Here is a 24485-nt window from a genome sequence, read left to right on the forward strand (position 1 = left end):
ATTGTTATCTCAAAAGTATTTTGCCATCTGAAGTCTGCCCTTTTTAAATAGAATGAGTTATGAAGAAACCTCCTTATTCTTTTTTTTTAATTAGATATTTTCTTTATATACATTTCAACTGCTATCCTGAAAGTTCCCTATACCCTCCCCCTGCCCTGCTCCCCTACCTACCCACTCCTGCTTCTTGGCCCTGGCATTCCCCTGTACTGGGGCATATAAAGTTTGCAATACCAAGGGGCCTCTCTTCCCAGTGATGGCCGACTAGGCCATCTTCTGCTACATATGCGGCTAGAGACATGAGCTCTGGGGGTACTGGTTAGTTCATATTGTTGTTCCACCTATAGGGTTGCCGACCTCTTCAGCTCCTTGGGTGCTTTCTCTAGCTTCTCCATTGGGGGGCCCTGTGTTTCATCTTATAGCTGACTGTGAGCATCCACCTATGTATTTGCCAGGCACTGGCATAGCCTCATAAGAGACAGCTATACCAGGGTCCCTTCAGCAAAATCTTGCTGGCACATGCAATAGTGTCTGGGTTTCGTGGCTGATTATGGGATGGATCCCTGGGTGGGGTAGTCTCTGGATAGTCCATCTTTTCATCTTAGCTCCAAACTTTGTCTCTGTAACTCGTTTCATGGGTATTTTGTTCCCTATTCTAAGGAGGAATGAAGTATCTAGCCGTTGGTCTTCCCTCTTCTTGATTTTCTTGTGTTTTGCAAGTTGTATCTTGGGTATTCTATGTTTCTGGGCTAATATCCACTTATCCGTGAGTACATATCTAATGACTTCTGGTGGTGCACGCCTTTAATCCCAGCGCTCGGGAGGCAGAGACAGGTAGATTTCTGAGTTCCAGGCCAGCCTGGTCTACAAAGTGAGTTCCAGGACAGCCAGGGCTATATGGAGAAACCCTGTCTAAAAAAACCAAACCAAAACAAACAAACAAACAAAACAAAACAAAAACAAAAAAAGAAACCTATTTATTCTTAATATTTCAAATTTCCTGTAATTTAACCATTCTCTTACTTTTGACATCTGTTCATTGCCATCCTGACTGTTGTCTATAGTCTGAGTGTGCCTAGCATTATAGTAACCCCACATAATATCCTTCAGCTACCATAGAAACGTCACCTCTGTCTTCCCAATCTATAATCATACCCAGACCAGATGAGCCTCAGACTGAACCTGGTAAATACACTTTTTTTGCATTTTGTATGTGAGGTGAGTGTTTGCAAAATGACAATGTGGTCTGTGCATAAGAAGTCCTGCCTCTCATTCTTCTCACCCTTTGATGGGTGAACCCACCTTTCCAATGTGACATCTCTCTGTCATCAGTAATCTTTTTTTGAATGGCAATGTGTAAACCTTTAACATACTACTGAAAAACTATATCTCCACTACTCTTCAAGTTTTTGAGTTTAGAAAATAGAAATGTTTAGGAAGAAGATCATATGTGTATATATATATATACACATACACACACATATATACATATATATACATACATATGGATTACTTTGTCTTCTTCACTAGTTTTATAACTGTAAAGTATTTTGAGGTAGCTGACCATTATTTAGAGGCCTCTCTACTTCCCTCTTCTGCCTTCAGTAGTATGGTGTTTTCCTCTATACTGCCCTCTGGTATTAGAGAAATAGCAATTAAAGTATGTTAGCTGTAAAGTTTCCCTTGATAGTGGAGTTTGATTCTAATCAAAACAAAATACTTTCATGGATACTACAATTTCTGCAGTACTCACGGGTTTCCATGGGATAGAATAACCATAAATAGGTCCAAGCATCTGTTCTGGTTATCAGGAAACTACTTTAAACCAGGTGTGGTGTTCATGAGTTTAACCCCAGCATTCTGTAAGTCTGAAACAGGAAGATTGCTGAGTTCAAGGCCAACCTCAGCTGCATAGTGAGATACTGTCTCATACCCCTTTCCAAAAACAAACAAACAAACAAAATCCCACTTTTATATGATTTTATTTCTAGGGGAGATAAATTGTTAATTTTGATGACTGTATTCTAAAACACTTCTTAAATAATGTTGCCTAATAAATGGTGGTTCAACATTCTACCTAAATTCTACATTGACTACATGAAAGGAATGTATCTCATATCAGTTAAAACTGCCACTGCCAAAAATTCTTTCAATAGCCTATTAACATATTATTGTGTGTCTAATTGTATATACTACCTGTAATTTATTTGTTTTTATTTCTTTTTGTTTTTGTTTGAGAACAAGAGCTTGCAATGTAGACCAGGCTGACCCAGAATTCAGGTTCCTCTTGTTTCAACCCCCCTAGTCCTGGGATCCCCGGCATACACCCCATGTCTGCCTGACTGTCCTGGATAAAATTCCCTGGAATTGCTTTTGAACATACCTTTGTCTTCACATGGCCTTTTTTGCCTTGGGAGGAAAAGCAAATAGCACATTAATTGGGACCTCAGTAAGAAATGGAGCTGAACCATGACATCAGTAATAAGCACAAATAATTCATTTTAGGATTATAATACTTCTTAAATATCATTTCAGTTTGGGTGGCAAATGTATCTGTTGACCCTGACTTGCAAATGGTACTCTAAACCACCGCATTATTCAGCCAAAATAGTCTCATGTGTATCTTAGTAATTATCTCTTTACAGGCCAGAGAAGAGCCCTGAAATGACTGTGTACCTTGTATATTTCCATCTATTATCAGGAAGAAACCACCCTGAAGCTTGCCCTGAGGATGCATGCACACTTCCAGTGCCTAACAACTCATTTTTAGTGGATGTTTCTTAAAGGTTCCGAAACTACAGAGTATTAACACCAATTTTGTTTCTTCTTATCAAGCTTCCAATATCAAATAATTCTTATTTTCAGCAGTATTTTTCCTAAGGTGTCTAAAGCTGTGTGACACTGGGGATAGCATTTTATGTATTCTAATCTTCATTATTTTAGTTCTCCTGAACCACTGTTCACAGAGGCTGCAGCCCTGGACCTGACAATTCCTTTCCTTTGTTGGGATATACTTTTAATTTTCTCACTGAAGAAAACAAATTATTTTTATACTAATTGTTCCATAGCCTTCCTTAGAGTGTCTCCGGTAAAGAATAATGCTTTGCACAAAAGTATCTTTAGTGCTCAATATTTCTTTCCCAACATAACCAATAAAATTGTGCTTCAATTTTTTTATTTTTCTATTGGACTTGCTATTTAAATTATTCTATTTGAATTTTGCCATAGTAATTTCTTTACTTAGAAAAGATGGGTTTATAGTGTAAGAATACATCTGCAAATTTATGATCACATGTGGATTAGTAATAAGGTGACTTTGTTTTTAACCTATTGAAAAAGTATTTGAAGTAGACATTTCTAAAATACCAGCAGGTCTCTTTTGCAAGCTGAATATTTGAGGTGTCTTTAATCTACCTCTTTCATCCTGTATCTTTAATCTCCCTCTTATTTGTAGCTCTGGAGATATTGACAGCAGTTATTGACTTTATCTTCAGTCACTCAGAAAATACCTTTGAGCTTCTAGAAAGCACTATAGTTCTTGAAGGGTCAAGGGCTCCAAAGCTGTGAACCTATTATGTCTTTCCTTTAGCACCCAGGCAGACAACCAGCATGCCTCCCAAGCTCAAAACACCACACTCAAGGATGCCAGCAAAAGAGCCAGGTAACTACAAAACCTGTGCTTTAACTTGTTTGTTTGTTTGTTTGTTTGTTTGAGTTTTTCATATTTGAACACTTTATTATGTAATAGAATGTTATGTGTCAATTAAATTTTTTCATTTATTTATTCACTTTACATCTGGATCACAGCGCCTCCTCCCTCTTCTCCTCCCTTCCCCCTTCCCTTTACCTCAGAGAACTGAAGGCCCTCCATGGGTACCAAACCACCCTGGCACATCAAGTCTCAGGACTAAGGGCCTCTTCTCCCACTCAGGCCAGACAAGGCAGCCCAGCTAGGGGAAAGGGGATCCAAAGACAGGCAACAGGGTCAAAGAAGACCCCCCAACCACCATTCCATTTGTTGAGGGAACCACATGAAGACCAAGCTGCACATCTACTTAAGTGTAAGAGGCCTAGTCTAGCCCATGAATGCTCTTTGGTTGGTGGTTCAGTTTCTGTGAGCCCCTATGGACCCAGGTTAGTTTACTCTGTAGGTCTTCTTATGGTGTCCATGACTCCTCTAACTCCTGCAATCCTTTTCCCCCACTCTTCCATAGACTCCCTGAGCTCCACCTTGTGTTTGGCTGTGGATTAGTCAGCAGCTAATGGAAGCATCTGTTTCCATTAGCTGCTAGATGAAGCATCTTAGAGGACAGTTATGCTAGGCTCCTGTTTATAAGCATAATAGAGTATCGTTAATAGTGTCAGGAGTTGATTCTCTCCCATGGGATCTCAAATTGGTCTCAAATTGGGCCAGTCATTGGTTGGCCATTCCCTCAATCGCTGCTCTATCTTTATCCTTGCACATGTTGTAGGCAGGACAAATTTTAGGTCAAGGGTTTTGTCGGTAGTCTGGTGTCCCTCTCCCTCCTCTGGAAGTCCTGCCTGGCTATATGAGCTTTCAACTTCAGTCTCCCTATCCCCTGCTGGTAAGAACCTCATGTAGGTTCACCACCATAGACTCCTAGGAGCGTATGCAGTCCCAGGTCTCTGGTTCATTCCAGAGGTGCAACCCCTAATTTCTGTTCTCTCCCCTAGCCCCCTCCCCCTCTCTCCCAACCCATTTCCCCTCTCTACCACATCTTCCACCCAGTTCCCTCCCTCTAGCCACCTCCAATATCTATTTAATTTTCCCTTCTGAGTGAGATTCAAGCATCCTCCCTTTGGTCCTCCTAATTACTTACTATAGTCATCCTTTTTGAGTATAGTCATCCTTGTGGTATGGTGGAGTGTCCTTTTGTTATATGCCCAAGAGTGGTGTAGCTGGGTCTTGAGGTAGAGCTATTCCTAATTTTCTAAGAAACCACCAAATTGATTTCCAAATCAATTGTAAAAACCTGAAGTTAGTGAGTTAGTTACTTAGTTCCAGCAAATTGAGTTTTTAGCCATCATCGAATAGCCTTCCTTTCCTTGGTAACTCAAAGTATTTATGTTTGTATGGTGAATGCAATCAGAAAGCGCGTCACGGGGAGAACTCAGCCCGCGAAGCTTTCATGTCTTATTGTTTCAGAGAGGAATGGCCAAGAACAAGTTTTCTTAGAAGAGCCACTTACTCCCTTCCCTTACAATTTTAGGCTATCCTCCTGACCTTCCTGCTGTCCCAGAATGTGCTCCCATCTCCTTGCCAATCACACAACTTAATGAGCACTCATCTGAGTCTTGCTTCCAAAAATTATCTGAGAGCCACTTGCCCACTAAACCAGGAAAGAAAAGCTATTGTCACAAATGGTGCAGAAGTAGGAAAAGAAAATATTTATCAACATCGTATTAGTCTTGATCCAGGTGACAAATTCTTGAATCCTACCAGGAATAACTTAAAATTTCAGGATCTCTGTTATTGTTTCAGGTATCACCTCTAATATTTGATTCTCTCTTTATTATTCTTTTTAAGAAAATTGATTTAAAAGACTATTCAATGTTCTCCATCTCAATAATCAAAATCCTGTCCTACTCTGTATTTTATTAAATTTGTTCATATTAACTACAAAATTCTATTATGACAATAATATTTTTGAGGTATAATATACAAAGATCCCAATGCAACATTCCCCCAAAGAATTAGAAATTTAAAATCATAATCAATTCTTAGAATATTGAAATATGTGGAATTCTGGTAAAATGATGAATGATTAATTAAAAAATAATAATTAGTGAATAAAGCAGGGATAAAATGTGTCAAATATTTTTAAGTGACTGTCACTAAATAAATAAGGTATGTTAAAACTTGTTGATATAAAATTAATATAATACTCTAGGTTATGGAGAGATGGCTCAGAGGTTAAGAGCACTCTCTGCTTTTCTGGAGGTCCTGAGTTCAATTCCCAGCAACCACATGGTGGCTTGCAACCATCTGTAATGAGATCTACTGCTCTCTTCTGCCTTGCAGGATACATGAAGGCAGAACGTTGTATATAATAAATAAATACATCTCTAAAAAATTAATACTCTATAAAATTGAATAGTTGTTAAAATTACATGGTAAACAGCTATCAAGATTTTATTAAACATGTAGCATAAGACAAGAGTTATAGATAAGGATAAATGGAAATTTTAAAGACAATAAAATGATAAATATGAAGTGAGACATGCTAGGAGTCCAGACTTCTAGACTATAAATTTCTGGATACAAAGTTAAGTGAAGGGGATATAAACTACTAGGAAAAATTTATTAATGATTTTCTCTTTTTGAAGAATATTTTTTGTACTTAATAAACTTCAGTGCAGTAAATTAACATCCTTCTATGATTAAACAGTAAATTTTAAATTTGCTTAATTTTAAATTAGCTTTTTAACAAACACAAGATATAAAAGCTCAGAATGAAGAGAACTAACCCAGTTCACTCCATGCTAACTCTGGAGGGCTGGAGGGCTGGCAAACTATAAGGACAGAGGGTTTTGGCTTTGTTCCAGCTGAGCCAGCTTCCAGTCCGTTGGCCTGGGCAATAAATAGCAGCTGCAACTCAAATGTTTCTGACCTTATCAGTGATGTTTAATACGGGAAAACTAACAATGGAAATCAAAACATACTAGAATGATTTTTTTTTAAGTGATAGAACTTAGATCTCCCTTTTTCTACATGAGACTATGTTTCTTTAAAAAAAAAAATCCAAATAATACATTAGATTTTATAGCCTTTCAAGAATGTGCTCATGTGCACATAAGTATTTTAAAATATTATTGTTTTATATTTTATTTACTTTATATAAGTGTGTGTGTGTCCATGTATGTGTGTGCCACTGCACAAGTGTGAAAGTCAGAGGAAAAGGTTAGGTACTTGTTAATCTCAACCATGTGAGTTCTGAATATCAAACTCAGGTTGTAAGGTTTGGAGGCAGGACCCCTTTACTCACTGAGCAATGTTGCCAGCCTACAAAATGTTTGAAAAATAAATATTCTAGTTTCTCCTCTGTTATCTTTGGATAGCATAAACTTTAAGAGGCCAGCTGCATGAGTGAATAATCTGTATGTCTAATCAGTTAGCCATATGTCAACTAACACTACTGCTTCTCCCAATACACAACACAGTGTTTACCTGCACCCTTTTGTCAGTATAAAATTTTTTAATAGATAGGTTATCTTTCTAGATATTTAGAACATATCTATGAAATAAATTATAAAATTTATATATGTGTTTAGTTTTGTAAGATAAAATAGAAAATTTGGAACAAGTTTATATAAGCCATTAAAGCAAAGTTCTTTGCTCTTCAGTCATACTGACCCTAAAATAATTTTATTCTTAGAGATCTTACAACCATCAAACAACCATTTGGTCATTATAACAATCAAAATTATGAGTATGACTGATTTTGGAGAAGTAAACGAAAGTATAAAATAGGCTAGAGTGAGCTTCCTTAGTGCCCAATTTATAAAGATCCTGGGGAAGGTGAAGAAACTTTAGGGTAGTACAGTTTTTGCATCATTCACAGTCCATACTTGGTGCTTATACTCACCCTGTAAGACAGGATTTGTTACTTCCAACTCACCATAAGGAGCAAAGTAAAACCTGGCCCAAGTGACTCGGGTATCAAAAGCCTGGATCTGGGCACAGTCATTGTGTCTGGCCCTTAGAGTCTGCTGCAGCTCTCAGCTCTGGAACTTAATGTGATCCCTGTCATTAACACAAGGCAAGCAAGCATATCCAGAAATGACAAGCTTTATAGTAACTCCTGTCTCCTTTGACATGAAGATTAAAAAACAAACCCACCCCACCACCAAAAAACTCTTTATCCTGATGACTTGTCAAACATGATTTTTCAGACTTCATTTTCCAAAAACAAGAAATTTTCACATGTACTCTCTTTATAACGCTTGTGATTCCCCCCCCCCCTTTTTTTTGTCTGTCTCTGTCACTGCTACTGCCTTGTTTTAAATATAGTTCAAGCGTATTCCCTGCCAGGCCTGTTGTGTTAGCATGACTAAGAAACGAGGAATCCCAATGGCTCACGTGATCTGAGTTTCTCTCTTTCAGTTCCTAAGGAACCCCTGCATACGACTTCAAAGCCAAAAATGCCACCAAGTCCTGAAGTGGCAGACACTACATCTGGTAAATATCTTTTGCTGTGTTTAACCTGAATTGTGCCGTGTTGTCCCACACACATGCACTGAAAAGCAATGTGAGATTAATTCAATTGTACCTCTATTGTACATTCTGGTGGTTTTTATTTTTATAGGTGCCTCAAGAATTCTAGTTTCACATGTACAAAAACCATTATTACACTAAGAAGGTAGAGAGAATTATGCCAAGGACGGAATGTTTCTCCTTAGAACCAAAGATTGTTGTTTGTTTTATGATTGGTGAGTTTTGTTAGGGTTGATGGATTTGAATAATTTTATAGGGGAAGGGCCTCATTGGAAGAGAAGCATGAACTAATGAGAAAACTATAGGATAAAATGGCTCAGTATATCTCAGTAGTAGAGCATTTGGCTGATATGCCCATAGCCCTAGGTTCAGCCCCCAAGACTGACAAAAAAGCTACATACTTTTATCTGGTTGTGATACAATCTCAGTGCTTGGGAACTGTAGTCAAAAGGATCAGAAATTCTAAGTCAGCCTCAGCTACATGGCGAGTTTGGGACCAGCCTGGGCTACATGGAACCCTATGTCAAAAACAAACTAACTAGGATAGGACTAAATAATGAAAGCTAACATGCATTAGAGGAGATGGAAAGGAGCAGACCAATAGCACAAGGAAAGCAGAGGTAGAACCCTCCAAAGGGGTGGGACATTGGGTCCCTCTCACACTCGCAGTAAGGAAAAGCCCACATAGTCTACATATTTCATGTTTCTTTTTCTTATATATATATTTTTATTATTACGTATTTTTCTCAATTACATTTAGAATGCTATCCCAAAAGTCCCCCATTACCCCCCCCCCACTTCCCTACCCACCCATTCCCATTTTTTGGCCCTGGCATTCCCCTGTACTGGGGCATATAAAGTTTCTAAGGGAAGCGATCTGGCTGCAGCCCCTGGGCGGGGTAAACCCTCTGACAGGCCATATTATACCAGCTTTCTCCAATAGTGTTTTGATTTTACCACTGAACTCCAGTGACACATTCATGCATGTGCATTTTACAATTGTCCCCACTTGACACTTTCTACTAAGAAGTGCCTTTTTATAGTTAACTTTTCTTTAGAATGACCCAGTTTACCTAAGAAGGTGGTTAACATAATTGATTGGACAGTTGATATTAGTGCTATAAATTGGTTAATTTAATTACATAATGATATACTAATGATAAATACAAAGAAATCAAAAATGCGTTCTCAAACAAATTATCATCATCATTTATATTGATGAGATGCCCTCAGCGTGGAGGACATGTTTTAGGGATTCTAACCATGTTGGATTTGATATGCAGATGAGAGCCTCAGCGGGGAGAAAGTCTGACTTGCTTAGAACAGCAGTGGATCAAGTAGGGAACAGGATTCATAGGCCTTTGCTGGGATTCACTGGGCTGCTTTCTGTCCCACTGGTTTCACCTGCACTAGAGTTTGCTCTGCAGTTTATGAAATCACCACTTCATGGCTAACAAGGGAGGTGCCAGCATTAGCAGCTGGAATCCACATTAACTGCTTGCAAACTCTGCAGGGAGCTGAAGCAGCAGCCACTGATGTGTTTAGAGTATTGCTGGTCTGTGTGTAGCACATCGTTCCTTCTTTAATCCCAGCTCTTCCGCGTCCAGCCTGGAACTGTCATCAATAGACATCTATGAACAGCAGCATTCTTTTTAGCATCTTTATGGCCTTGGCAGAGCTAAATCAAAGCACCTTTCCCTTCAGCCTCCAAGTAAACGTTTAGTTTGATTTAAAGTTGGAAATGAATTCCCCAAAACACCAAGTGGAAAGGGCAAGAGTTTGGTATCGGGGTGGATTTTCTTCAAGTTTATGAATTACTGATCTTTTCCTATATTACATAAATAAATAAAAATATGAGATTTTCAAATTCCTCTGGAATTTTTTTTTTCTTTAAGCTTATGAGCACTCTGATCAGGCTGGCCTGGAACTCATAGAGATCTTGTTGCCTCTGCCTCCCAGATGCTGGCATTAAAGGCGTGTGCCACCATGCCTAGTTTGAGTCAAGTCTTTATTCGACTAGTCATGTTCCAAATTCCAGAACTGTAATTGACTGCTGTAAATTCTAGAGTAAAAACCAATGCGGCATATGGATGAAACCAGCCCTCTTTCCCCAATCAAAACAGAGAAAGTCCATTCTAGACAACCTAACTTAGGTTGTGCTTGGCTGCCTCAAGGTGTGAAGGTTGCTTCATCATCATTGTGAGGCAGAGTTCCTGCCTAAATCTTAATTTTTAAAGCTTCCAGCAGGATGCAAGGAAATCACACTATCTACCAAAGAGATGCTGGTGTCTTGCAAATCCTCAGTGTGAAAGGAAAGCTTTGCATTAAGAAAGTAGGCCTAGGATCTGCAACCCTATAGGTGGAACAACAATATGAACTAACCAGTACCCCGGAGCTCTTGACTCTAGCTGCATATGTATCAAAAGATGGCCTAGTCGGCCATCACTGGAAAGAGAGGCCCATTGGACACACAAACTTTATATGCCCCAGTACAGGGGAACGCCAGGGCCAAAAAAATGGGAATGGGTGGGTAGGGAAGTGGGGGGGGGGGTATGGGGGACTTTTGGGATAGCATTGGAAATGTAATTGAGGAAAATACGTAATAAAAAATATTAAAAATTAAAAAAAAGAAAGAAAGTAGGCCTAGGCAGGACCTCACTATAGGTGCACCATGCCCTAAGGTTTTGGCTTGGCTATCTGATATGAGCAACAGGATACCACTCTGGTATTTTCCCCCAGTTAAAAAAACAAAAAACAAAAAACAAAACCAAACAAACAAAAAAAACCAGTCAGTGACTATTTATTTCATTTTGTTAACAAAGAACACAAGCATTCAAACTCTATTGTGTTTCTACTATGAGCTGGTCTACTGTTTAACTAAATTATCTTAATATTCTCAAATGTTAGGTATGCATAACACCCAACACACAAGAAGCCATGCCACTAAGCAAGGCAGAAGTTGGTAGTAGTGTGGGTTTGTCTAGCATTTATTCTGTACTGATCACAATCATGGGTTTCACACACAGCTACCTCTAGGGGCTAGCCAGCTCCGTTGCCTTTATTTTCTTTCCACAGTAATGTTTCAGGGCCACTTGCAATGAAGTTTTGTTCCCCCCTCTTAGGTACCCGAGATTTTGGTCTCTTGTCTTAGTCTGAGAACCATTTATTTGATTTAATGTATTTTCTACTGCTCTCTGAATTTTAATGAGTGTCAAATGGCAGCTACCACTTGAGCTCAAAAATTTTCTTGAAAGTCTTGAAACCTTAAGGGGAAACTAATTCCCTGTGTCTAGATTATCCATTTTCTTTTCTTTCTGTTTTTCTTCTCTCTCTCTCCGCACTCCCCCTCCCCCTGTTTTGTTTAAGTGCAGCTTCAACATCAACTATGACCAACTTACATTTGTTCACTGTAACCAGACCCTTCTTCAGGAAGGCGTAGTCTCCATTTTGAAAGAATGGTCATTCTTTCAAGGCTTTGCTCTTTTGCCTTTGCATCCTTCTTGCTTAAGGGATTTACACCTAAAGATTATGTTCACCCCAGTAGTATGCAGTGTTTTATAATCTTTTTCTTTCAGTTCCAAAAGATGAACGACTTTCCCTTAAACCAGATCCAGAGGTCACTCACAGTGAAACTGGTAAAAAAAAACATTTTATTTTCCTAGTTAGAGTATATATTTATGTTTTAAAAATCCTGTTGTAAATATATAAATAAAAGGGACATGATACAGAAAAGTATGGCTATGAAATATGTTTCTATGTAGGAAGTTCGGCCATATAATCCTATTTAAAGTTTTTTTTCCTGATTAAATATAGGAAGATTAACATAATAGGTTTTACTTGTTTTGGAAATGTTTTTACTGAAGAGGAGATCATGTTGAAATTATACAACTCGTTTATTAGCTGAGATAACTGTTTTACACTCTTTTGTGTGCTTTGTTTTGTTTTTAGTAAAAACTAAATGGTTGCCTGTTGATTCATGTTTTCCTCAACTGGTGAATGACTGGTGAATGAAATAAAGATTTAGCTAAGTTCCTTGACTCCAGTAGCGCTTTCTCATATTTATTATGATTGCTAAGGGATAGATACTCAAGTGTTTAAGTAACTGTATCTATCAATGATTTGACTTTGTAGCAGTTCTCACAAGTGTTTCTTTGGTTTACTTTTGGCATAGTTCTGCCTCCTGTCACCTTTAGAGTTGAGCCACCAAAGACAACAATAGGTAATGTTTTTCTCATATTAACCAACCAGCTTACTTACATTTTCTGATACCATCAAGATTGCAGGTCTTTCTCAAATGATTGCTAATTGAAAAGTCACCACTTCTCCCTTCACTTCCTGATGGCGTTCTCCCAGTGGCTACCGTTTCCAATAAAGAGAAGCATGGTTTCCATACTGAAAGGTTTTGCTTTGGAGACCTGCCCAGGAAGGCTCTTTACCAAGCTTGCCCATATCTACCTCACTTATCTCCATGATTCCACTTTCCCTGTTCCCCATCTAGTTAATAACTCCTGCCGGTTTAATGGCTCTCAGCTGTGATGCTGCAACACAGTAGCATACATCAAAGCATGACAGACTGATGCAAGAAGTTTAATATTGGTCAAAATGTAGAAGCTGCCAGTGATGTGCTTGTTAGAATAGACTCAAAAGGCTTATCCCAACAGTTTTGTAATCTGCTTGGCTTTGAGGTGATGGGTTGAGAGACAGAGCTACAATCAGAAAACTAGGAAGGTGTCCTAACCACATTCTATCTTGGCCAGGTCTCCCTTACAGAGAGAAACCAGAATGTTATTTATTGTGCCTCCTGGTAGAAAACAGTTAAGAATCATTAAGCTAGCGTTCCATCGTCTTTCTCCTGAGAGTCCTCTGCATACTAACTTTCTTTACCATTCAGGAGATGTTTTCTCTATTATATTCACATGAAGGTGTCTCCTGCTGTGCAGTTCTGGTTTATTACTGGCCTTGACTTAATAACTTACCAACTTAGTACTTTTTCTTTTGCAGCACCTTTAGAGACACGGGGCATTCCTCTCATACCTGTGATTTCACCAAGACCTAGTCAAGAGGAACTACAAACCGCCATGGGTAAATTGTGTTATTTTCCTCCACAAGGGACTTATCATTTACAGATTGCCCTTAAAGTAACAAGCTCAGTTCACTCAACTTTTACATTGTGTGATTTCCCATTCAAGAAGAATGTCTGCAAGCATCTCGGCAGTCAAGCTCCAAGTACAGTCAGTTCTCCTGAACGCAAACTACTTTGTGAATAATTGAATGGGAAGTGCTCCGGTGTTTCCCTCAAATGGTACAACAAGCAATTACTTCCATAACATTTTCATCTGTTTACACTTCAAGCAATCTAGAGAGGGTTTAAGATAATAATAGGATACCCACCGAGCTTATAGGTTGCCTGCAGAAAGATGATGGATCAGACAAGAAAGTGGCTGATAAGATCTGTTGCTTTTGAAGAACTCAACATAAATATGGCCACAATTATGGAAATCATTTGCTGGGTCCTGAGTGAAAATGATGGGGAAGTCACATTGGTTGACCCTTCAGCCCTTTCCTTCTTGCATCCTGCAGAGGTTTTTTGTTTGTTTGTTTGTTTTTTTTTTTTTTTGACTCAGTGGCTTTATTTTCCTCTCTTTATCCCTTTTTAAGTGAATCCGCCATCGTGTGTTTGTGTGAACACGCATGTGTAACTAACTGATCATATATGTATTTATTTATTTTTTTAAAGATGTACTTATTATTATATCTAAATACACTGTAGCTGTCTTCAGACACACCAGAAGAGGGCATCAGATCTCATTACGGATGGTTGTGAGCCACCATGTGGTTGCTGGGATTTGATCTCAGGACCTTTGGAAGAGCAGTCAGTGCTCTTAACCGCTGAGCCATCTCTCCAGCCCCTGATTATATATCTAAATGAAGTTCATTTGGAAGAAAACTTCAAATGGAATGAGCAAATAAACCCTAATGATTAACAATGCATATTATTTTAGCCTATGTCTGAAAAGTCATGAAATGGTAAAGTTAAAAGTACTTCATAAATAACACTAAATACACTAATACTCTAATTTCCACTCCCCGTCTTGTTTTGTTTTACTTTTTAAATGCCTCTTGGTTGACTGAAGAAAGAACCATCACCTCACACCCATCACAACTCTCTTCCCAGAAATTCAATCATGAGAATAAACTGGGGCAGGCAAAAAAGAGGGCAATCCTACTACCTAACCAGCAATTTCCTTGAATTTTAAGGTGGCAGAACAAACAATACCATGTACCTTGTTGGTATGATGTAATGATTTCAGGATAACATGAAGGTAGGACTTATTTTGCCAAGAACAACATGTCTGAATATCAGGACACATACATTTTTATTTTGACACATAGAAAACAAATGGATATTTCTTCTTCTACAATTGAACATCTTTTCATGTGTTCTATTTATTTTCTATATATAAATTGAGAATAGGGAAGAGACAAAAAAAAAACCCTAATACATTTAAGGTATTTTCAAGGATATTATCACGTACATCTAAGGATAGCAACTACATAAAACAGCTACCTTGGCCCCTTTCACTCAGTGGCAGGGCACTTGCCTGGGGTTCAGTCCCCAGGGCTGTAACACCAAAAAGCAAAGCAAAAGGATTTTGAACTTAAAGATGCCTTGGAAGTCCTTGTGATAATCACTAAAACAGTAATATATGACAGCAAAGCCAAGTCATTAACATATGCATTCACTTTAGGTTCCTATAAAGGATGGAGAATGGCTTGAGTGATCTGTTATTTTTTGCTTTGCCCTTGTTCTGTTCGTGAAGATGGCTATTTAAAGCACAGCATCCTACTGTTTTTTTTTTCCCTAGAAGAAACAGACCAGTCTACCCAAGAGCTCTTCACGACTAAGATTCCACGAACAACTGAATTGGCAAAGACAACTCAGGGTAATGCTGTTTCTCCTCTCTTGGAGGGAAATTTTTCCTTATTTTCCTTTGATCAAGAAATTTTGCTTTCAGATATTTCCTCACTGGAGTGAACTACTCGATTGATTTTATATTAATGATGAAGGGTCTCGGGCAAATTGACTGCCATTTGAGTACACAGCTTTTTTGGTTGTTGCTTCAGATGTATTGTTGGATACAGGATGCTGTTTTTAAATTCCCTAGGGCTTCGGGGGTGTTTGTTTGTTTGTTTGTTTACCTTGCTGAACCTTCATGAGCCTGATTGTCATATCTGACAAATAAGGAAGGCCTTCTCCATCTTCCTACTTTGCTTTCCCTTCTCAAGCCCTCTTTGTCAGCTTCATCCACTGACGACACACAATCAGCTAGCTCTATATGGCTACAACCCTCCCTGGCTTTGGTATTTTCTTCTCTTTTTGAAAACCAGGTTACTGTCTAGAATAACAGCAGCATCCTGATGCTAAAACGATGTACCTCTTCAACAAAATGATCTGAGCAGGGTTGTACAATGCTCTATAATTTTTTCTTGTGTTCAGATAGCTCTTAAGTTGAGGCTTTACTCTGTTATTCTAGGGTTTATGCTTCCCTGGTTTTGTCTCAAAAGTTCTGTTTAGGCTCACTCAGGGTACAGTTGCATGGAATTTCTAATAATAATTAGGAAGCCATCTTCAGGGAGAAGAGGGGTACCCATAAACAGGTGCCTTCCGGTAACCCTGATTAGAAGTAGAGAGGGGCAACTTTGATGAAGACAAGCTATGTGTTATCAGGACCCTCTTGATACGCTATGCCTGCGCTCTGAGGCCCTTCAGGTCTATTGGGACATTGGGGCTGGTTTAATGCTATTCCTCAGATAGCACATAGCAACGGAGAGACTAGAGGCAGAAAAATTCCTTCCAATGCTGTGCTCTAACCGTGTGAATGCCACTGATGCACGAGACTGTGCCATCGCACACCCTCAGCAGCGGTTCTCCTTGGTCCACAACAGAACTGGCTACGAGATGCACCTACATAGTTTCTCTGTGGCAACCTTGCTTTCCACTTCTAGAGACAATGGCCACACAAAAAATGCTCCATCTTAAGCTCATTTCTCTCTACCTTCCACTTTTGTTTCTCCATGTATTTATTTTGTTTGCACATGGGGCTAATAAGAGGGTATCTGTGGCCGTGCCATGGCATGTGTATGGAGGTCAGAGGGTGCCTTGATGGAATCAACCCTGGTCCTCTCATCGCATCGCTAGGATTCTGGGGATCCAGCTTGCCAGGCGTGGCAGCAAGCATTTTTACACAGTGAGTCATCTCTATTTACCAAGCTTTCTGCTTCAATACACTGTAGCAATGTCCTTACCCAAAGGCATCTTAGGAAGTCATGATTATTTGACTTTGAGCTCTTGATCTTGTCTCCATCGGAACGAGGCAGAACACCTATCATCACTGTGTATTTATTTCTGATGTTGTTTTAAATACTTTATTTTTAATACTTATAGATGTTAAAAAAGATATGAAATATTTTTAAATTTTTGTTTTACTGGCCACCCCGCAAAAATTCATGGCATGCTGTTTACATGATTACACAGTCAGAAAGCTCCATCATCTTTCTTTTTATGTGTAAAGAAGTTAGAGAGGTTTTCTGGAGGCCATGTGCTGTCGGGTGCTGAGCTGTCTGAGTGCCTCAGCCTAAAGTTCAATTTTATTCCAGCTCTTTAAGTTCTTCCTAGAAAAACCAGAAGAAACACTCTCATGTCCTGGTATTGAAGTAACGGCGGCACACGCCTGGGTATTACTGCACCCTGCTCTGATCTCCTTCCTGTGCGAAGTTGGAAGATTCGGATGTTGTCTACGACAAGGAAAATAAGAACCAGAATCCTTTTAGTTCTCTCTCAGCAAAAGCAATCAAATACTCAAAGGGATTTACACGAAAAGCAGAACTGGGTTAAAACGACTGGCGCTTTCTCAAAGTAAAATCAAAGGGAACCGTTCGCAAATCACCATGAGGCATTTTTGGCTCTGTGGGCATTAAGGCTTTGTGTTCGCTATGGTTAGTACCCTTGGGATGGCCCCAGAGAGGCCTCTGGAAGATCTCTGTCTGCCTCTGTTGTTGGCCTGTTGTTTGGCAAAATCCTGCTCATCAAAGCCTTCACGCTGGAAGCATCTAAGCCACAGCTACGGCGTGAGCTATTTCACAGGTGGTATTTTTTTTTAAAGCCCGCCAGGCAAAACATTACTGATTAATGGTTAATAAATATCCACTCATGATGTGTGCAAAACCATTAAATGATGTAACGTTTGTATAGCTTACAAGAAAAACTTTTTTTTTTCCTGTCTATAGCTAAAGTATTACCAAGAGACTTGGTGGCAGGAATACATGTGTGGTCCGCAGTACACTATCAGCAGTCCATAGACTCCAGGAGCGGCACAGGCATTAAGTCCTTAGGGCACACAAATAGTTCTATATCTTCTCCCAAATTTGCCTGCAATGGTTACTACGTCTTCATTCAGCAAGACTTCCTTTCCACTCCTTCACGAGCAGGCGCTGTGTACCAGGAGGTAGCATGTTAGTTTTAGGATCCCTTGATCACCTTTCCTTGACAGGTGGGACACTGGGTACGTTTTCTTTCATACCTCTGTACAGCAATCACAAACAGTGAATATTTATTAATTTCAGAGTTCTTAAGCAAATACACTGGTAAAGACTGCATGATGTTATTAATTTTCTTAGCCATCTAAGTCTTCCTTTCTTTATATTTCTCCTTTTATCCCTTAAGATTACTTTCTTTGGAAAAGTAATGTTTATTGGATAGTAGTTCCTTATTGAGAATGCTGGCTGGCTGGATTGATGGATATATAGGTAGATGGATGGATGGGTTATTATGTATTTATCATGTTAAACAACCACCTGATAAAATTAATACTTTATGATTGATTCTTAATATTACAAATGACCTACCTCATTCTGTGTACTTTTGCCTTCCAGCCACGAGTATTTTCATTTGTTTTCTATCCCTTTTGCATGATCTAGGTAATAAGTAACTGGCAAGTTCAGAATGTCCTTTCTATTTCTATGTGAAGTTTCCTCCATATTGGTCCCTAGGTAAACTAAGGTCAATTGGCTGGCCTTTCAAGTACTAATTATTGGGTATATTCATATATAAACTCTGTCTTCTATTTCAGCACCACACAGATTGCATACAGCTCCTGTGAGGCCCAGAATACCTGGCAGGCCACATGGCAGGCCTGGTAAGAAAGCTTTTCTTTCTTTGATGACCTATGCAATCAGTAGGCTGGGAAAGCTACAGAGGACAAAAAGCAGATTTCCCAAAGGTGGAAGTGTGGAGAGAGAAGGGAGGGATCTGGGTCATCTACCATTACGTTGAAATAAAAGGAACAGGGACATTCTGGTCTTTGTGGATACTTGAAGGGCTTAGTTCATTAATGTGATAAGACTTAAAGGTGTTTTTTTTTTTTAATGGATGTTAATTAAGACTCAGAGACCTCTGTGGAACTGAACAAGTATTTTGGTGAGGTTTATTCATAAGTTGCACACACCTTAAAATTTTGTGACAATTTCAAATGTGTTTTTTCTTGCCTCAGAAAAACAAATGGCCTCATCCTAGTCAGAGAGGGTTTTCAGTGTCAAAGAGAACAGTTTTACTTGGTATCCTATGTCTTCAAAAGAAACGCCTCTCATCTCTAAAAGGATAAAAGACATGATTTATCTTGGAGCCAAAACTCTGAGTGACCATAGCCCAGGAAAATACATTCCAGTCTTCTTTGTTGGAATATCATGTTTGTGAAGTAGTTTCATGCATGTTTTTTTAGTCACAGAACAAAGAAAGTTGTAAAGCGGGACATTTTAAAACAAACTAGTCGGCACACCTGAGGGGCCGACTACAGTACAGGAAGCTGGGGACTCTCTCTTACAAGTCTCAGGTGCTACCTGGTGGTGACATTCTTCACTTTTGGGTTGGTGGAAGCTCGTTAGCCTTCTTAGCTAATGCGCCACTAAAGATTTATCTATTAGTTATAGCATACACAGAAGGTAGACTAGGATTGGCTATTTAGGAGGCTAATGGTAGCTCAAAATTATTCAAGCTCTGGACCTACATTATTCCAACCTCTCCACATCATGGTAGTTCACATCAGCTAATCACTCTTTGCTGACACAGATTCCTTCCGGGAATTCTTGCCCACAATTCAAAGGATACAAATATTTATAAACAACAAAAGTATAGTTCTGTATTGAGAGAGAGAGAGAGACGTCATACAAACCAATTCAGAGAGGGATTGGAACTCTACCCTTTTGGGAGTTTAAGGCAATGCTAATTGCTCGGTGTAGGTTGCTCTTGTGCTATGGCACCAGCACCTCAGCACCAGCTAAGACCTTTCTGCTCTTTCTTGTCCTCTTCCATTGCGATTCTAGCTATTCTCAAGGTCCTGACTGAAATAAGCCATTCACAAAGGTGTGATCTTTGTGAACGTATCTCCAGGTATGTTAGGGAAACGAAACAGCATTCTTATGTTCTTTGAATATCATATATGTAATATTCAATGTATAATATAAGTATATACACATACACATATTTGAAAGTGGAGGCATCTAAGGTTGCAGGAATGGTTTGTTTTTCTACAGTAAAGAATAAAAAGGCACAAGAGCAACGTCTCATCTCTCAACCAGATCTTGTTGAAAGTAGATGCCCAAGACAACCAAGTACACATTGGCAGAGTCCTGGTATAGGAAGGAGACCCAGAGCTGGAATTGGAGTGGTGTGTGTGTGTGTGTGTGTGTGTGTGTGTGTGTGTGTGTGTGTGTGTGTGTGTGTTTAATGAGTTGTCTTCCTCTCTGGGAATTGACTGATTTGGGCTGTCCCAGGTTGTTGGATGATCTGGACAAAAAAAGGGAAGTAGATTATTTCCCTCCACATTAGGGCTCCCCAACAGTTTCTTGGGGTGAAGAGGAAGTTCAACTCCCATCAAGTGTTTGTCTTGGGGAGGAAGAAGCAGGAAGTTAGCTATCTTAAATGTCCATGTGAAAACAGATTAATCTTCCTAGGGTTTTTGTTCTTTGCCTGCCTGCTGGGAATCTGCTGTCTCCTAGTCTACCATATAGAGAGCTGATATTTTGGCTATAATCTCTAACTCCTAAAGGTAATTAGGTAGAAAAATCTATTACAAGAAGGTATTTCTATGTGACTTTGTGTTACAAAAATCAAGGAATCTTTCATATGTGACTGATTGAACATTTCTGTAGAATACAGAAATAGTACTGGTTTACAATGAGTGAGTGCTTACCACGTGCTAGGAGGTATGTTTGAAGAAACTGAGGTGCTGAGTGGAATTAACAATGGAATGAAAAAACAGGCAGCGCCTAGCGTTTGGTTTTCTAGAGAACAGGAGAGAGGTATGCATGGTGGAATCATGGCTCAGTGCTCAACAGTGGATCTATACGAAGACTACTGTAATTAAACAGCCCACAAAAGGATCACCAATTACGAGTGGCCTTGACATTAAGTACATTTCAGGTCTCGGTTTTCACTTGGTAAAATGCAGTCCTGATATTCCTTCCATTCTGTTTTAGAATGTGTCTTATAGCATATCTCTAGCTGCATATGTAGCAGAAGATGGCCTAGTCGGCCATCATTGGGAAGAGAGGCCCCTTGGTCTTGCAAACTTTATATGCCCCAGTACAGGGGAATGCCAGGGCCAAGAAGTGGGAGTGGGTAGGTAGGGGACTTTAGGGATAGCATTTGAAATGTAAATAAAGAAAATATCTAATAAAAAATATTTTACACTCAGAATTAGAAATTCCCTTGCTACTTGCCTTTTTTTTTAAAGACAAAATATTGAAACCCAGTGACCACCCCAGTATAGATTCAGATTTTCATTCTTACTTATGAAAGTTTATGACTAGAGTGTGGCGTCTATATTCTATATTCTGGATCATGTATTCTTCTGTATGCGAGCTGTCATTACTTTATTGCCTAGCTAAATGATTTTCAGTTCTGTGAAAAGTTTTGTTTTCCTTGGCTGCAAACTTTTAATACTGAATATCGAATCCCTACTTTGTTGTAGCTCTGAACAAAACAACTACAAGGCCTGATAAAACCAAACCCAGAGGGACGTCCCATAAAAACGGAGTAGGAACAGGTAATAACCACAAGTGTGTTTTTCTTTGGTTGTATCAAAATTAAATGCTGCCCATCTCATATAATTTTCTTAAATTCAAACATCAATTCTTTTTTTTTATACATTTTGGAAAATATTTGTAAAATTAGAATTTAAAGTTTTAACTCATTTCAAAAATCAACTTCAAATATCCCTAAAAATGTTGGAAAAGAATTTTTCACTTTTCTAAACCTAGCCTACTAAATTAGCTGTCATATGTAGTCTTGTTTCTCAAAAATAATTCTAGTTAGATATTAATTATAGAATGAAAATAGTAAAAATAGTTGTTTTCCATTATTTCAAACGACTTTGTATGCACAAGTCAGTCTTCATGGTTACTTAGTTTTCCACTTCATCATCTCCCACAGAAGCCATCACCACATCGGAAGGGCCTCTATCTGTTAACAGTGTGCAATGTGGAATATAAGTTAGAAGAAGCAGACTTAATTCAACACAGTTAACAACTGGTCATTATGGCTGTAGTCCTATTAAAGTTTATAAACCATTCTGATCAAATGAAACAGTCCTAACTTCCTTAGAGCTATAGGAATGGGCCTAATAAAAATTCAAATGCCAACCTATCTATTCCATGGGCAAATGGAACTGCTGTGTTCCCTTGAGATATTTTAATAATATAAATCATGTGTTTACATATGCAAAATGCTGTTAATAAAATTAGAATGCATTTAATGTATATGCACCATGTTTAATCAACTCCTAGTAAGAAAGAGATATAATACTTAAAGATAGTCTAAAAATGATTTATATTCATTTAGAATGTGTTTCCTGTACTTGAGGAATATGGTATCTGGAATTCTGGAAATTTAATTATTCCTCAGACCAAATGAAAGAGGATTTATAGATTTCTGAGACATTGCAGCACCTATTTGAGCCTATTTGTACCAATTTCTTCCCACCTGGAAGTGGGAACTGCATAATTTCTCAGATTGGCCTAGATTATCTGGCTCTATCAAGAGCTATCTTCTCTCAGATCTCCTTAGGAGTAATTTAAATACACAGATTTAATATTCAAATGATTCTCTGCAGGTCACATAAGTAAAAATAGAAATTAGGTATTCACAGAGCAAATAACAACAAAAATGAAAGTTTCTATGACCCTAATTGAGAGCTGTTGCCTCTAACACAATCAAACATGATTCCAGGACAATGAGTATCATCCAAAGAGGGCAAATAGCATTATCATACTAGAGCTTACCAACAGTATGGCTTTGTCTCAAGACCCACTTTTGAACCAATATTTGTCATTATCATCTTGAATATATGTCATCTTTGTAATATCTTGCCCAAAATAGTTGCAGAAGACAAGTGCATTTGAGGTATAACTACTGGGAAGAAACTACTGCCAAACACAGGTGAAGCAAATGGGGTACCTTTTCCCCATTCCTTGTTTCTCTTCCAATGCTCAACCAAATGTGTTGACTTGTTCTACATTATGTTGTCAGTGTATTGAGAGTGTCTGTTGAGTCATCTTATTCATCTGAGGTAGTTAGGTCAACAGACAGCATCTATCCATCATCATCTTCAGGGTCAGTCTTAGCTAGGTGCTAATTAAATATTTCTTATTTTTTAACACCATTGTAGATACTTGCTTTGCATTGTGTAGGTTGATTTTTATTTATTTTAGGGCTATTTTAAGGTTAGAAAGTAGCCTACAGAGGTTGAGGTTTTATAAAACATATTTATTTGTGTGTGTGTGGGGGGTATGTACAGGTACATATACAGAAATTAGAAAATCAGAGGACAATCTGCAGAAGTTGGTCCTCTCTTTCTATAATGTGTTTCTAAGATATAGAACTCAGTTACCCATCATGTTAGCCCAAGGCTCATAATTTGGATGGGCCCTTATTCTAATATTCTGCTTTTTTTTTTGATGATTTCCACACATAGACACATAGGTGTCACAGTTTAGTTAAAGTGTTCCACACATTAGAAATTTCTAAGTTGAAAAGTGATGAGAAACAGTATAGTTTATTGCCTGAGTCTTTAGAGAAGAGACTTGTCCAACTTTTCTTGGAAGATGACAACTACTGGGCTGGTTAGCTGCTCAACCATCACTGTTTTGTTGTTGTTTTTAAGATTTTTTTAAAAAAAATTATTTTATGTATATGAGTACACTGTAACTGTCTTCAGACACACCAGAAGAGGGCATCAGATCCCATTACAGGTGGTTGTAATCCACTGTGTGGTTGCTGGGAATTGAATTTAGGACCGCTGAAAGAGCAGTCAGTGCTCTTAACCACTGAGCCATCTCTCCAGCCCCTCAACCATCACAGTTTGAAGGCTCTTTACATGCCAGGCAAAGTAGAATTCTGAAGCAGACTCTACTACACAGATGATCTCAGACTCCTCTGTCTATCCTAACAGGGAAACCACACTTTATTGCCCCCACGTGGAGTGTGTCTCCTCAGGGTGAGATATGTGTTTTCCTAGGATGTGGCTAACTCTTCCAGGCTGCTGGATTATTGCTTAAGAACTTTTAGCTAGGTGCTAATATTTGGAGGCAAAAGCACAGAGAACTGTCCTCCATAATATCTACCCTTTTCATCACAGGGGGTAGAGTCACTGATTCATTGAAAATAGATTTCCCCTGATACCATTGGAAATCCAACAAGTTTGTTTGCAAAGGTTTTGTTACTATGGTTAGAAATACCCCAAATCATTATTTCATCTTGGATAAGAAATTGCTAAGTGATGAATTACGTAAATCTGTAGACTTCTGGAAAACTCCCATATGGCAATGGTGGGCCACACTGAGGTTCTAGTCTTGGTGCCTCCAGAGGTAACTGCCCTTTAGCATATATATATATATATATCCATTAATCCTATTTAAGGGAAAAGAATCCAGCCCACAGGCAGGGATAGATTGCCTGATAGGCAATCCACAGGACCCATTTGCTACAGTGTCTTATACTGGCTTCCTTTTAAAAAGTTTTCTCCTTCTTATGATTCTGTGCTTCCTTTAACCTTAAATTGCCCATGTTCACTGGTTTATCAGAGCCTAGGGCTTAGTTGCCTGTCTCCAGCTCTCTCGAGTGAGCCCCAGAGCTAATGTTCCCAGGGCCCTTTCCAATGATTCCAATGATAATGGGCTGGATTTGAAGGGCTGGTGC

At 38.8% G+C, this 24485-nt stretch overlaps 1 protein-coding gene across 43 annotated transcripts in view; it reads left to right on the plus strand.

Moving 5' to 3' along the window:
• The window catches only part of Abi3bp (ABI gene family, member 3 (NESH) binding protein), a 212335-nt gene that overhangs the window by 161102 nt on the left and 26748 nt on the right, over positions 1 to 24485 (plus strand). For 24 of the 43 annotated variants that reach the window (XM_006522277.3, XM_006522256.2, XM_006522251.1 and 21 more), the window contains 8 exons: positions 3587 to 3658; positions 8123 to 8197; positions 11809 to 11868; positions 12405 to 12452; positions 13235 to 13315; positions 15100 to 15177; positions 18364 to 18429; positions 21262 to 21336. In XM_006522277.3, coding sequence (XP_006522340.1) covers positions 3587 to 3658; positions 8123 to 8197; positions 11809 to 11868; positions 12405 to 12452; positions 13235 to 13315; positions 15100 to 15177; positions 18364 to 18429; positions 21262 to 21336 — 555 coding nt within the window. The remainder of the gene's footprint in view (positions 1 to 3586; positions 3659 to 8122; positions 8198 to 11808; positions 11869 to 12404; positions 12453 to 13234; positions 13316 to 15099; positions 15178 to 18363; positions 18430 to 21261; positions 21337 to 24485) is intronic. The other 19 variants (XM_006522254.2, XM_017317038.1, NM_001014423.2 and 16 more) reach the window with 8 other exon arrangements.

Source organism: Mus musculus, chromosome 16 (genome assembly GCF_000001635.26).
Source record: "Mus musculus strain C57BL/6J chromosome 16, GRCm38.p6 C57BL/6J".
Classification (NCBI taxonomy): domain Eukaryota; kingdom Metazoa; phylum Chordata; class Mammalia; order Rodentia; family Muridae; genus Mus; species Mus musculus.